This window comes from Thamnophis elegans, chromosome 3, assembly GCF_009769535.1.
Source record: "Thamnophis elegans isolate rThaEle1 chromosome 3, rThaEle1.pri, whole genome shotgun sequence".
In the NCBI taxonomy this organism is placed as follows: Eukaryota; Metazoa; Chordata; class Lepidosauria; order Squamata; family Colubridae; genus Thamnophis; species Thamnophis elegans.
Window position 1 is genome coordinate 41,287,584 of NC_045543.1, and position 15,578 is coordinate 41,303,161.

Here is a 15,578-nt window from a genome sequence, read left to right on the forward strand (position 1 = left end):
TGGCCTGTTGGGCACATTTAGGATTTTTAAAGCATTTGAAGGATACTCTCACAAAATGGCAGCTATAAGAAGATGCCCTAACACAAAATGGCTGGTATATTAAACATTAAAAGTCAGAACAACTATTCTATCAGAAGGCAACTTGAATTGCATTCTGTTTTCCCCAGGAAGTTCTAGGTTACCTTCTGTCCCTCCCCATAAAGGTGGACATATTTTCCATATCCATATCTGCAAGGTTTTATGCAAGGCCTAGAGAATTTCTTATAAATAAAAATGCTGGAGGATGCTTTGCCAGATCCCAAACCTGCCTGGATTGTCAGTGCAGTGTCAACAGAATCTAAGTTGAAGGAGCTAGAAGATAAATGAGAAATATTTCCACCTCGCTTACACCTGTTGGCGTCGGGTGGATTTCAACTGGTACAGCTGTACTGGATGGTGCGATTTAGTGTGCCTTCCTGTACCCAATGGTCCGGAGGCTCCATACTGGAACGCTCCCTCCCCTCATTCGCTCTTTTGCCCCGCCCATCCTCACCATGCTGCTGAAAAGTTCTCAGAAGAACTAAAAGAAGAAAGAACTGGTGAGTGGCTGGGGGGGAGAGGATGTTGGGCAAGAGGGAAGAGGCAGAGGGGCTGCTAGAAGAGTGTGCGTGTGCACAGGCTGTGGGTTTTAAAAATGCCTTGTGTCTACACAGGCTGTGAGTTTTTAAAATGTCTGCGTGAATCCAGGAAGAGGGAAGAGGCAGAAGGGATGGAAGTGTGTGCATGTGCACAGGTTGTGAGTCTTAAAATGTCTGACTGAATCCAGGAAGAGGCACGGGATGGAAGTGTGTGTGCTGTGCACAGGCTGTGGGTTTTAAAAATGCATTGTGTGTACACAGGCTGTGAGTTTTTAAAATGTCTGAGTGAATCCAGGAAGAGGGAAGAGGCAGAGGGGATGGAAGTGTGTGCGTGTGCACAGGTTGTGAGTCTTAAAAACGTCTGAGTGAATCCAGGAAGAGGCACGGGATGGAAGTGTGTGTGCTGTGCACAGGCTGTGGGTTTTAAAAATGCATTGTGTGTACACAGGCTGTGAGTTTTTAAAATGTCTGAGTGAATCCAGGAAGAGGGAAGAGGCAGAGGGGATGGAAGTGTGTGCGTGTGCACAGGTTGTGAGTCTTAAAATGTCTGACTGAATCCAGGAAGAGGCACGGGATGGAAGTGTGTGTGCTGTGCACAGGCTGTGGGTTTTAAAAATGCATTGTGTGTACACAGGCTGTGAGTTTTTAAAATGTCTGAGTGAATCCAGGAAGAGGGAAGAGGCAGAGGGGATGGAAGTGTGTGCGTGTGCACAGGTTGTGAGTCTTAAAAACGTCTGAGTGAATCCAGGAAGAGGGAAGAGGCACAGGGGATGGAAGAGTGTGCGTGTGCACAGGTTGTGAATCTTAAAACGTCTGAGTGAATCCAGGAAGAGGCACAGGGGATGGAAGTGTGTGTGCTGTGCACAGGCTGTGGGTTTTAAAAATGCCTTGTGTGTACACAGGCTGTGAGTTTTTAAAATGTCTGATTGAATCCAGGAAGAGGGAAGAGGCAGAGGGGATGGAAGAGTGTGCGTGTGCACAGGCTGTGAGTTTTTAAAATGTCTGAGTGAATCCAGGAAGAGGGAAGAGGCAGAGGGGATGGAAGTGTGTGCGTGTGCACAGGTTGTGAGTCTTAAAAACATCTGAGTGAATCCAGGAAGAGGGAAGAGGGACGGGATGGAAGTGTGTGTGCTGTGCACAGGCTGTGGGTTTTAAAAATGCCTTGTGTGTGCACAGGCTGTGAGTTTTTAAAATGAATGAATCCAGGAAGAGGGAAGAGGCAGAGGGGCTGGAAGTGTGTGTGCTGTGCACAGGCTGTGAGTTTTTTAAAAACTTCGAGTGAATCTGGGAAGAGGCAGAGGGGCTGGAGGTGTGTGTGTAAGGTGGTCAGTAATGTTGAAAACTGGCAAGAACAGCCATATTTCCTCTGTAAGTAGCTAAGTCAGGCAGCATACAAATGTAATAAATACACTCTACTCCCAGCAGTTTCCTTTCTCATCTTACAAATGATGTTAACCATTCCTATTTAAAGCCTGACTTTTGCCAGGATAGGCAACTGCTCGTCCCAGACTAGCTGAACTTGAGAAAGTTGGGTAGAATTGGATCTTGCTCAGATTTAAGTAGACGACTTCAGAAAGCTACAATACAAGATTAGAGAGAGGAGTCATTATCTCCTTAGAAGCCAGTGTGAGTCCATTTTCCTGTTGCTGCTATGAGAACTACATATAGTGATAGCTCTATGCCACACTGGTGAGCGCATTTGGAATAGTGTATCCAGTTCAGTCACACACACACCCCATAAAAAAGAGATAGTGAGGTCCTAGCAAGTTGAGAAGAGCAATAAGGATGTTAGGTGGTCTAGACTCTCAAATCCTATGAAGAACTTGTAAAGGAACTATGTATGCTTAGCTTAAAGAAGACTAAGGGAAGACGTGATAGTTAGATGGGCTGCCACAGGAAAGAGTGCCGATTTATTCTCCATAGCACCAGAGGATAAGGAAAGCAGTGGATGCTTGTCAGAGAGAAATCCAACCAGGAAATATGGAGGAATATCCTGACAGAACTATTTAGCAATGGAATAGTTTGCTTCCTTGAGTTGTGGCTGCTCCTTCACTAGAGATTTTCAAGAAATGTGTCCAAAAAAAGAATGAGGATTTCTGCCTTGGCCAGGGGCTGAACTAGAAGACCTCCAAGATTCTTTTCAACCCTCTTATTCTAGTCCAAGAAGTCACTGAGAGGTGAGCGTACCATTTTAAAAAAAGGGCGGGGGGGAAAGACCTTCAGAATAAAATAGATCTTAGACTGTACCAAAAAAGTCAGCAAAGCAGTGGCAATTTTCAGAAATTACCTGTTCCGACCAGATAATAACATCAATCATACACTTTCACTGCAGGGGAAATTGGATTGATTATGGTAGATAAAATGAAAAGGCTCTCTTTCTACTGGGTAATGCTTAGCCAACCCAATCTTCAGCACTAGTGGCTGTAGTTGAACACGTGAACATGCCTTGACACTTTCTCAAGCAGCTGTTTCAAATAATGTGATGGCATACCACAAGAGGGCAGTGTGGTGATAGAAAAAACTCCCAAGGAATAGAGAATTACGGTATCTTGGTGGTGGGGGGGGGGGGGGAGGGGGTTGTTTCTGTAGTTGAGGAACTGTAATACAAAAGTGGATAGGGAATCAGTGGGAAATTCACCAAATCAGTGGCCCTGCAGAGAAAATCAATGCTTTACATTTTTATTTTCAATATTTATAATCTACCCCAATTCTAACAGAATCTGGGTGGGTAACAATATACAGGTAGTTGTTAACTTACAACCATAACTGAGCCCCAAATTTCTGTTGCTAAGCAACACAGTTGTTAAGTGAGTTTTGCTTCATTTTCTGGCTTTTCTGGGCAACAGTTGTTAAATGAATCATTGCAAGTTGTTGAATTAGTAACACGGTTTAGTGAATCTGACTTCACTTTGTTGACTTTGCTTCTCCAAAACTATTGCAAAAAGTGATCACATGATCCCGGGACATTGCCATTGTCATAAATACATATTAGTTGCCAGGTGACCGGATTTTGATCAGGTGACTGTGGGGATGCTGCAATGGTCATAAGGATGAAAAACAGTCATAAGTCAGTTTTTCAGCACCATTGTAAGTTTGAACAGTCACTAAATGAATGGTTATAAATCGAGGAACTACCTGAAGCCTGAATATTGTTGCAAAGCACTTTTCTGATCCCTACATTCCCCTAGCTCAGAGGTCTTCAAACTTGGCAATTTGAAGACTTGTGGACTTCAACTCTCAGAATTCCAGCTCAGCTGGCTGGAGAATTCTGGGAGTTGAAGTCCACAAGTCTTCAAGTTGCCAAGTTTGAAGACCCCTGCCCTAGCCTATTTTAATCCAATTATCTCTTGATTTTTCCTCGCCCTTCAAACTCATGCAGAAAACTAAATGGTTTCAGAATAAATTTAAAATGCCGTGATATTTTTACACATTACCTGGTATGTCTTTTAAACATTAAACATTACAATGTTTAATATTACACATTACCTGGTATGTCTCAGGATTGCCTGAAATATAGCCTATATCCATGTAACAATTCCACCTGGTGGGAATGTATGGTGATTTCAGTATTCACTAGCTTTATACGTACAGTTGCAAGAAAAAGTATGTGAACCCCTTGGGATTAGGTGGAGTTTTGCATGAATTGGTCATAAAATGTGGTCTGAACTTCATCTAAGTCACAACAATAGAAAAACACAGCCTGCTGAAAATAATACTACACAAACATTAGATGTTGCCATGGTTTAATTGCATATAACATGTAAACATTCACAGTGCAGGGAGGAAAAAGTATGTGAACCATTGGACTTAATAACTGGTTGACCCTCCTTTGGCAGTAATAACCTCAACCAAATGTTTCCTGTAGTTGCAGATCAGACCTCCACAACGATCTGGAGTAATTTTGGACCAGCCCTCTTCACAAAACTGTTTCAGTGTAGCAATATTCTTGGGATGTCTGATGTGAATTGCTCTCTTTAACTTTAACTTTTAATAAATTTAAAAGGTCATGCCACAGCATTTCAATCGGGTTGAGGTCAGGACTCTGACTGGGCCACTCCAGAGGGCGTATTCTGTGCTGTTGAAGCCATTTTTGTGTTGACTTACTTGTATGCTTTGGGTCACTGTCCTGTTGCATCACCCATCCTCTGCGGAGCTTCAGTTGGTGGACAAATGGTCGTACCTTTTCCTGCAAAATGTCTTGATAAACTCTGGAATTCATTTTCCCATCAATGACAACAATCTGTCCAGGCCCTGAGGCAGCAAAGCAGCCCCAAACCATGATGCTCCCTCCGCCATGTTTTATAGTGGGGATGAGGTTTTGATGTTGGTGTGCTGTGCCTTTTTTTCTCCACACATAGTGTTGTGTGTTTTTCCCAAACAACTCAATTTTGGTTTCATCTGTCCACAGTATATTTTGCCAATAGTGCTGTGGAACATCCAGGTGCTCTTTTGCAAACTTCAAACGTGCTGCAATATTTTTTTTGGACAACAATGGCTTCCTCCGTGGTGTCCTCCCATGTACTCCATTCTTGTTTAATGTTTTCCTTATTGTAGATGTGTCAACAAAAATGTTAGCATGTGCCAGAGATTTCTGTAGGTCTTTAGCTGACACTCTAGGATTCTTCTTTACCTCATGAAGCATTCTGCGCTGTGCTCTTGCAGTCATTTTTACAGGACGACCACACCTAGGGAGAGTAGCAACAGTGCTAAACTTTCTCCATTTGTAGACAGTCTGTCTTACTGTGGACACATGAACATCAAGGCTTTTGGAGATACTTTTGTAACCCTTTCCAGCTTCATGCAAGTCAACAATTCTTGATCGTAGATCTTCTGAGAGCTCTTTTCTGCGAGGCATGGTTCACATTAGACAGTGCTTCTTAAAACCAGTAAACCCACAACAGATGTGTTATTTAAATGGCAGAACAATTGTCAGCAACACATCCAATATCATCACACTTATTGGAGTCAAGGTTGGCTCACTCCTGGCTCTAATTAGCTCTTGGAGATGTCATTAGGCTAGGGGCTCACATACTTTTTCCTCCCTGCACTGTGAATGTTTACATGTTATATACAATTAAACCATGGCAACATCTAATGTTTGTTTACTTTTATTTTCAGCAGACTGTGTTTTTCTATTGTTGTGACTTAGATGAACTTCACACCACATTTTATGACCAAGTCATGCAAAACTCCACCTAATCCCAAGGGGTTCACATACTTTTTCTTGCAACTGTATCTGGAGGGGGGCGGGAGGAGGAACAACCTTAAAAATCCAGCTAGTGGTAGAAAGTGGAAGGCACAAATGTTTGTATTTAGCCAATGACAGATTTGTTACTTGTCTATGAGCTCATATGGATCCCTCCCTAACTCACATACTTATCCAAGAGCCATCATGGAATCAGTTTAAGATACTAGTTAGTATTTATTTAGAAAATGTGCATAGCCATCTACTTGCTCACAGTGAGGCAGTTTACAAACAATAAAAATACAATATAGAAAAAAATAAAAAATAAAAACAATAACCACCCATTCATCCACTCTCAAATAAACCAGTTGATGGGCTCCATCCCACTCTGGGTTCCCCAGGCCCACTGGCAAAACCAAATCTTCAGAGTGTGGGAAGTTATCATCCAGCCCTCTCCCAGAAAAATGAAATATCCTAGGAAATATTGAAAAGGCAGAATATTTCTCTGGATATAAAAAGAAAGAAACATGTTTTAAAAGACAAAATAGTTGCCTGTAGCTTCCTGCCCATCCCCACTGTTAATCGGCCTTTGAGAGGGCCAAGCTAGTCCACTTTTACATAATAAAGACTTCTCCACTGCAGCTGCAGGGGGAATGGATATTCGAACTTTACTCAACTGACCACATGGCATCTGAGAACTCATCCATACCTGGATTCAAAACACAGCCTAGAGAGTAGCCCCTGCATGGCCCCATGGGAGTCTGACAACCAATCAGAATACATTTCTTACACAGGAACAGGAAACGGAGAGGTGGACTAAACAGGTTATAAAAAGCCTAGCAAGCCCCTCCCTCAGCCCTTCTCTCCTTCTCCACCAACATTGAAGCATGTGATCACCTTTTCTGTTCAGGGCTCAAGCCATGTGGCCCTGTCCAACAATAAACCATCTTTCCAAGCAGCCTCCATGTCTCCAGTGTCTTTTTCCCTACTTGGAGCCGAACCCAGAAGGACATTTCTTTTATCAAGAGCCTTACAAAAGAGTGTCAAAATGGGGGGGGGGGAGGTTAATTTCTGAAGGGACGATATTTAAAAAGAGGGATCCACCATGGAGTATGTCCTTCTTTTGGGTCCTACCTCCTTAGGGGACACAACCCGCAACATTCCTTGCCTCCCTGCTCTAGTGGGCTGGGTGGATATGACTGGCAAGAGACAGTCCCTCTGATAACCTGGTCCCAAGCCAGGAAGGACTTTAAAGGTGAGAAGCAAACTGGCAAGCAATGCAGCTCCCGCAGGAGAGGGAATACATGTGCACATTGAGGTCTGCACAAAACCATGTAGGCTGCTGCATATTGAACCAACTGGAGCCTCCAGATGCTTTCCAAGGATAGTCCCATGTAGCAGAACGAGTTGCAATAGTCAAGACAGGAGGTGACTAGGAAATGAATGACCATGAGTAGGGAATTTTTGATCCAGGAAAGGGCGTAACTAGCATAATTATACAGTTGAGCAAAGGGCCTCCTGGCCCTGACTGCATTAAAATCTATGCTATATTAAAATATATTAATATATTAGATATATTGAGCAAGTGAGAGGAGGCACATACCAAACAAATATCTGGTTTATTTACAGAGTAAAGCAACCCAATCTATTATTTACAGAGTGCAATTGCCAAATGGTTGGTGAATAAACAGATAGCTTGTGGTTCCCAGTTGTAAATGGAACATGGTCAGCTTTGATCTGATGAAGTTTCAAACAAACACTAGGAAGAAACTAGATTAGAAAGCTTAAGCTATAGAAGCAATGCTTATTGAAAAGCACTGTATTCAGCTTCTGGGTCCAATAAGTGGAATGGCCCAAAGCGAAAGTACATGGTTTGCCAGATCCAGATCCATACTAAGCTTCGTACCACCTAGTAAGGGGTACATTCTAAAAAAATGGGAAGGGCTAGGCCCTCTTAGGAAAGGTCTAGGGAACACAAGCAGGTGGAATGAGATACTTTGCACAGACTCAAAAACAGTAGAAATCTAGCTCGTAGTTGTGCTGAAAGATGGGGAAGTTTAGGAGGTAATGAAGGAATCAAGGCAATAAATTGGTGGCTGAGAACCACAGCCTGCACAATCACAGTGGGTGCAAGATTCTACATGCAAATGAAATAAACATCTAAGAGGCTTACGATAATTTAAAATAATATATGTAAGGGACCAAAGGACAAGAGAGAATAAAGTGATGAAAGGAGAAATGAAATTCCATGCAATGACCAAAATGTGTTTGGACAGCCATCTACAATTCTGTAAACCTCTAGACAAAATTGTTATTAGCAAGGACAAATGATCACTGCGAATGGAGCCAATGATGGTTATTTTTTCTTCAAAGAGCCTTTAGGTTTCTTTTCTTTCCCAGAAGGCCATGGTTTATGACCCTTCTCTTCCTTTTTCCCTTTCATGTTGTCTAAATTCTCATAGAGGGTTGGTTCCTCCTTTTGCCTGTAAAAGGAGAAAAAGAGCAAAAGAAGACAAACAAGGTTCATAGAAAATGTTGAATCATTGATGGGCTTGTTATATGCATGAGCCTCATGCAACTTTTCATATTCCACTCTTTCTTTCTTTAAGGGAAAACATCGTTGCTTTTTGATTATCAGATGACCCATAAGAAAGCAACAATTAAATATTAGCTTTCAAACCAGTTTGGTTTGGAGGGAGTGTTATTGTTGCTGTTGTTTGGCAACTCACATTTACTCAGTTTGCATAAATAGACCAAATATGATTTGATTTAAATGAAAAAATAAGGAAGTTATTCACTAAGGAGAGTGGGTTGAGACGGGCTGGAAAGGAATAAATGAGAGTCTATAGATCCAGAGAATGTGGTCTCAAATTATATTTGAGCTATTCAAATTCTGAGAACACATGACAGCTTATTTAAATCCAGTTTTGTGCCCGTTCAGTAGATAGCCATACCAATTAGTCAAAATGAGGTGCTTTCTGCTATTTTAAAATGTGTTGGCTTCCTCATACACAGAGCAGGTTCCGTAGCATTTTTAAAAATAACTTTTCAATGCAGCACGTATATGGCACAAAATCATATTATTGAAATGGATTTTGAACATCAATCATTCGCTTTCACATATACACAGGATCAAATTTCAGAATTCTTTCAATTCATCAGATTGCCAAGTTGCTGTTAAAATAACATCAGCAAAGAAGACGTTTCAAAGACGACCTGTTCAATACTTCATAGTCTTAGAGATTCTGTTAACAATTAGCTGAAAGTGATTTTCCTGCAACCTCCTGCCGAGGTGGCGCAGTGGTTAGGGTGCAGTACTGCAGGCCACTTCAGCTGACTGTTATCTGCAGTTCAGCGGTTCAAATCTCACCGGCTCAGGGTTGACTCAGCCTTCCATCCTTCCGAGGTGGGTAAAATGAGGACCCGGATTGTTGGGGGCGATATGCTGACTCTATAAACCGCTTAGAGAAGGCTGAAAGCCCTATGAAGTGGTATATAAGTCTAACTGCTATTGCTATTGCTATTTCATCAATTGGCTTTAATTCTAAATTTTAGAGCAACAAGAGACACGTAATCTCTATTGTCTGTGAGAAGTATTTGTAGACTGCCATCATGACTCCCTTTCATTTCCCCCCCCCCTCTAGGCTAAATCTTTCAGTTTATCTCATAGGACATTTTCCCAAGTTTTGATTCATATAGATATTTGTTTTCAATCATAGTACCCCCAAAAAGAGAGAATGTTTTGAAGAGTGGAACACAGCAAGTTTAAGATGTTGTAACGTTTGTCAGTGATAGAGACCAGGAAAATATCCATTATTCTTAGTTTCTTCTATCCAGTTTAAATTCAACATTGACATGAAACTTGCATATAGTTCAGAGTTTGCTGCAGGAAAGAATAATGTCAATTATCTAATGTCTACCACTTTCAGAACATTGGATTATCTTCATAAATAGTATTGCTTGCTTTGAACAAATGTCTTACCTGGATGATTTTCTAGAAATCTTTGGGTGTGAGATCTTCTGGGCAAGTGGGTAGGTGATATTCCCATATTCTGATTCATTTAGTCTTCCTTTCGGAGACTGCAGCAGGGAGAAAAGGGATAAAAGTAAAGCTAGAGACGGGGGGGGGGGGGATTGGATATTCATTGTTCACTGAACACTCTCTTACTGTATGGAAGGCAAGGAGCTGAAACTGCCAATGTGAACAGAAGGAAGCAGAAGTCAAGCACAGCCAAAACAAACACGCGCTCTCCCACCATCCATTCTTCTTCCATTTTCCAGTTTGTGAAAGAACTTGAAATCTCTGCTGTAACCCAGACTGGCAAGTCTCTTGATCCACTAATTACTGCAGAGCCAGTGAAGATGACAAGGGCTCAGCCAATGAGGATAAACCAGGTTGGTTCTCTAACAAGTGTCTCTAAGATGGCTGCTAGAAGATGAATGTGCCATAGCTATTGTCCCTTTGCTAGGGAGCTAACTGTCTTGGTGGGTGCCATCCAGAGGTGGTATTCAGCCAGGTCCGATTGTTTCTGGTGAACCGGTAGCAGAAATTTTGAGTAGTTCGAAGAACAGGCAAATATCACCTCTGACTGGCCATGGCCCCACCTGCCCCGCCCCTTCCAGGAGTTTCCACATGCCCCGTTTTGGCCCCAGGTAAATGCAGGGAGGCCTGCTAGTCCCAAAATGGAATGCATTGGGTACAGTGCATCCCCCCACAGCCCATTTTTGTTCCCAGGGGGCTTCAGGGAGGCCTAGCCTGTAAGGCTGGGGCACCCAATTAATCTATTCACTGCCTCCCAGCTGATAGGCTGAGTCTTCTTTTGTTGCCCTGCAGAAGAGAATGGAGCTGGAAAGCAGGTTAGTGGAGTGGGGAGGGAATGGGGATTTTGCAGTATCCTTCCCCTGCCGTGCCCACCAAGCCACGCCCACAGAACCGGTAGTAAAAAAAATTGAATCCCACCACTGGTGCCATCTGCTTCTCTAGAGGAAAATACAATCACCACCCAAAGTAAGAGAATGGCATTTGCATGCCTCCTTCAATCCACTACCTGCAATATGTCCCGCTTCTTTTTGGTGACCTCTATAAATTGGCAAATGGCCATATAGATGAACTTGTACTGAGCTTCAGTCTGCACCATTCCTGAGCGCTGCGACCGGACCATTTGAATGGCCTTTGGAATATCTATGTCACAGTCCAGTCCTGGGAGACAATGAGAAAGAAAGGATGAATAGGAAAATAGGTTAAAACATGTAGAACTCATTTGATGTAGTGGTTAAGATACTGGCCTACAAACCAGAAGACTGGGACTTCTATAGCAATAGCAATAGCAATAGCAGTTAGACTTATATATCGCTTCATAGGGCTTTCAGCCCTCTCTAAGCAGTTTACAGAGTCAGCATATTGCCCCCACAGTCTGGGTCCTCATTTCACCCACCTCGGAAGGATGGAAGGCTGAGTCAACCTTGAGCCGGTGAGATTTGAACTGCTGAACTGCAGATATCAGTCAGCTGAAGTGGCCTGCAGTACTGCACTCTAACCACTGTGCCACCTAGGCTCTGGACTTTGAGCAGGAGATGGCCACCGCCGTGTCCAGCTCCTCCCTGGAGAAGAGCTACGAGCTGCCCGATGGGCAGGTCATCACCATCAGCAACGAGCGGTTCAGGTGCCCAGAAGCGCTCTTCCAGCCATCTTTCTTGGGCATGGAATCCTACGGCATCCATGAAACCACCTTCAACTCCATCATGAAGTGTAATGTTGATATCCGTAAGGATTTGTATGCCAACACCGTCCTCTCTGGTGGCACCACCATGTACCCTGGCATCGCCGACCGGATGCAGAAGGAAATCACGGCGCTGGCACCCAGCACAATGAAAATCAAGATCATTGCCCCACCTGAGCGTAAATACTCCATCTGGATCGGAGGATCCATTCTGGCCTCTTTCTAGCACCACCTTAGACATGAAAACCGGCCGGATGATTTGGGGCCAGTCACTCACACTCCTGCTTCACAAAGTTGTTGTGGAGAAAATAGGAGGAAGTATTAGCTATGCTCACCACCTTGAGTTACTTATAAACAGAGGTGGGTTTCTGCCAGTTCACCTCGGACCGGGTGAACCGGTACTGGTGGCAGTGGGAGGTTCCGCCCACCCGCCCATTCGCTTCTGCGCAGAAGCGTGCGCACTCACAAGTGAACCGGTAGTAAAATAAATTGAAACCCACCACTGCTTATGAAGTAATAAAGGTGGAATAAAAATCTAATAAATAAGTAAAATATTTACACAGAAGCACTAAAGTTGTTTCTTCAGATGAAGTACACGTGTGCAGAATTTCTAGGCTGTTTTTCTGCAGCATTTAAGGTAATTTGTGAACGACTAAATATGAAAGGGTGAATTTACTTAATAAAAGATTTAATTACTAATTAAGTCATAACAACAATCCAGCAACATTTAAGCAATTTTAAATCCCACTGTTATACTTGCAAAAATGACCTGTTTATGTTCATTACCAGATGTAAACAGGATTAAAGATATCTATAGTAGCCTCCTTAAAGTCTGTAGAATTTAAACCTTGATATATTAAATATTTACTTGATCAGGATTTAAGTTTCAATTGATCTCTTCACATGCAGTGCTTGGCTCTATAAATGCCTAGAAATGATGATCACCAGAAAGGTAGATGTAGCAACTTCCCTGTCATGGCTAATTAAGGGTCTTTCTCTACTTCACCCTAATGTGCTCTGCCAACCTTTTTCCCGCTATATCTCCCAGTGAGAGTGAGAGAGAGAAGAGAAAAAGAAGAGAGAGAGAAGAAAGAAGAGAGAAAAGAGAGAGGAGAGAGAAAGGAAAGAGAAGAGAGAGGAGAGAGGGGAGGGAGAAAAGAGAGAGAGCAGACAAAGAAGAGAGAGAAGAGAGAGAGAGAGAGAGAGAGAGAGAGACAGACAGACAGACAGACAGACAGACAGACTTAAGTGATCCTTGGCTACCCTGTATGGTGTTTCCTCCCCTTTTTATATAGTATCTCAAAGGTAATTAGTGGGAAGCAAGAATGGAAGCTTCAGCCAATGCAAGGTCAGATACCCAAACTGGTCTCACCTTTGGTGGAAATCATATCCACAGTCATATCAATGACAATGATGGTCCCAGTGCGACCAATCCCAGCACTGTGGAAAGAGGAAGAAATGTGGATTATGGCCATCGGAGTGCATTCAAGCACAAAATAGGCACATTTCAATTTGTTTATGTCACATTATGACTGTTCTACAAACAGAACTGGGGGTTGGCCCAAATCTATGTAAAATATTAAAATCACTAACAAGAACTGAGCCAACAATGACATTCTTGAGAATAGAATACGCAAATGGAAGTAACTCAGGAACAGACCATTTAAACAATGTCTTATATTTTCCTAGAGATCTGCACCAAAATCTAACAAATCTAGAGGGTTACCACAGCAGTGGGATTCACTTACCTTTCCAATGGTTTGCAAATGTGAGTGCTCACACGCCCCCGCTTCTGCGCATGCGCAATGCTCACACATTACGTCAGGATGGGTGGGCAGAGCCTCCCACAGCTGCTGCTACCAGTTCACCCGAACCGAAGAGAACTGGCTGAATACCACCTCTGGTTACCACAGAGAAAGTAGTGGCCCTCGTATTCACCAAGCTAATGAACCAGTGGGCACAGAAGTCACAGCCTTGGAGCCAATGGTATTAACAGGAGTGGAGAGGACAGAATAGTCATGGTGGATTATACCTAGATTTGTCACCTGACAAGACACTCCTGCAGCATTTCAAATAAAACCTCAGAAGTATTTATTTATTAATCACACTAATTAGGTTGCCCAATTTTGAAAATTCTGGGTGACAAACAACAATAAGGCAGTATATTAAAAAAATGGATCAAGGAGAGATCTGTGGTTCTCCTGGGAGAAACAGCCCACAATCAATCTTGCATCAATCCAAAGAAATCCTTCACGCACCGTAGTTCAAAGCCTGGGGCAGAGCCAGGGCTTCAGGTTCAAGAGCAGGGTAGGGGCCATTTCAATTTCTTTCTTCCAGAGGTATGAACAAGGGAAAACAATGATGTTACCCTACTATGTCCTGGCCTGAATCTTGACCAGAAAAGGTCTAAATAATTGGTTTCTTCTGGGACCTCTGAAGCTGCAGTGCAGCCATCTTCTCACCTACCTTCTTCAAGAAAGGGAGCTTGGAAACTCAAGACAAATTGCTAAAAGTTTTATCTGATTTGATGGATAATTTAGGCTAAAGTAATAGACCAGCAAAATGCTATGGACATAGTATTCCAAGATTTCAGTAAGGCATTCGACAAAGTAAACCACAACCTACTCCTTAGTAAGCTAGAAAAATATATTGAATAAACAGCATCACCACCAGATGGATTTGTAACTGGCTGACAAACTGTACTCAGCGAGTAGTTCTTAATGGTACTACATCTACACTGAGGAAAGTAAGCAGTGTGGTACCACAAGTTCTGTCTTAGGCCCAGTACTCTTTAATTTCTTCATAAATGACTCAGATGAGGGTTTAGAAGGGGAACTCATCAAATTTGCAGATGACACTAAGCTGGCAAGAATAGCCAACACCCCAGAAAACAAGCTCAGGATCCAAAAGGAACAATGGGCCCTATCTGACAAAATGAATTTTCATGTAGAAAAAAGCCAAGTTTTACATTTAGGCAGGAAAAAACAAAGGTATAACTAGAGATTAGGTGAAACCTGACTCAAAACAGTAACTGTGAGAGGGACCTTGGCGTCCTAGTGGATGATCATTTAAATATGAGCCAGCAGTGTGCGGCAACAGCCAAAACAGCTAATACAATCCTTGGTTGTATAAACAGAGGCATAGAATCAAAAACATGGGACGTATTAGTATCACTTTATAAAACCTTAGTAAGACACCTGGAATATTGCATCCAGTTTTGGTCACCATACTACCATACTACCAAAAAGATGTTGAGACTTTGGAAAACATGTAGAGAAGATCAACTAAGATGATTAAAGGCCAGAAGACTAAAACATATGAAGAACAGTTGCTGGATTTGGAGTTGGCTAGTCTAGAGAAAAGGAGGACTAGGGGTGACATGATAGCAGTATTCCAGTATTTGAGTGGCTGCCACAAAGAGGAGGGGGTCAACTTATTTTCCAACGCACGAGAGGCAGGAAAAGAAACAATGGATGGAAACTAATCAAGGAGAAAAGCAACCTGGAATTAAGGAGAAACTTCCTAATAGTGAGGACAATTAACCAGTGGAACAGCTTGCCTTCAGAAATTGTGGGTTCTTAATTGCTCGAGGTTTGTAAGAAGAGTCTGGACAGTCACTTGTCTGAAATGGTTAGGGTCTCCTACTTGAGCAAGGAACTGAACTAGAAGATTTCCAAGGTCCCTTCCAGCTCTATTCTACTCTAACATTCTAGCTTGTGGACATATGGAAACAAAAAAGACATAGCAATTCAAGAGAATTCACCTACTTTTCTGAAAGATGGGTCCTTTTCAAGAATAGATATGATATGGATTTCAAAGAATTTGGCTAATAAGGTTTCTAAAGTAGACATATTAGCAGACTTTCAGATCATAAACCTAACCTGTGTGTTTGGTTTTTAAAAGGAAATCCAATTCTTTTAGATGGAGACTAATTTACATTTGGGACAGACATTTTTCAGGAGAAAAAATAGTAGAGGACTGTAAAGAGAAATTAAAGAATTTTGTGAAAATGATTTAACAAAGATACTGATTTAAGTACCTTCACTGGAAGTAAAA

The 15,578-nt window shown here is 42.3% G+C and overlaps 2 protein-coding genes across 11 annotated transcripts in view; one reads left to right on the forward strand and one right to left on the reverse strand.

Annotated features, from left to right (window-relative positions):
* Positions 1 to 7,402: 7,402 nt before the first annotated feature.
* PTPN6 (protein tyrosine phosphatase non-receptor type 6) overlaps positions 7,403 to 15,578 on the reverse strand; it is a 50,874-nt gene continuing 42,698 nt past the window's right edge. For all 10 annotated transcript variants that reach the window (XM_032213335.1, XM_032213334.1, XM_032213329.1 and 7 more), the window contains 4 exons: positions 12,895 to 12,962; positions 10,851 to 11,002; positions 9,785 to 9,882; positions 7,403 to 8,285 (listed from right to left, as the gene is read on the reverse strand). In XM_032213335.1, the coding sequence (XP_032069226.1) occupies positions 8,159 to 8,285; positions 9,785 to 9,882; positions 10,851 to 11,002; positions 12,895 to 12,962 (445 nt within the window). In that variant the 3' untranslated portion in view covers positions 7,403 to 8,158. The remainder of the gene's footprint in view (positions 8,286 to 9,784; positions 9,883 to 10,850; positions 11,003 to 12,894; positions 12,963 to 15,578) is intronic.
* On the forward strand, positions 11,338 to 11,800 carry LOC116505872 (actin, muscle-like). Its single transcript, XM_032213337.1, has one exon. It carries the CDS (start codon positions 11,377 to 11,379, stop codon positions 11,746 to 11,748), a length of 372 nt encoding a protein of 123 aa, XP_032069228.1. The 5' UTR covers positions 11,338 to 11,376; the 3' UTR covers positions 11,749 to 11,800.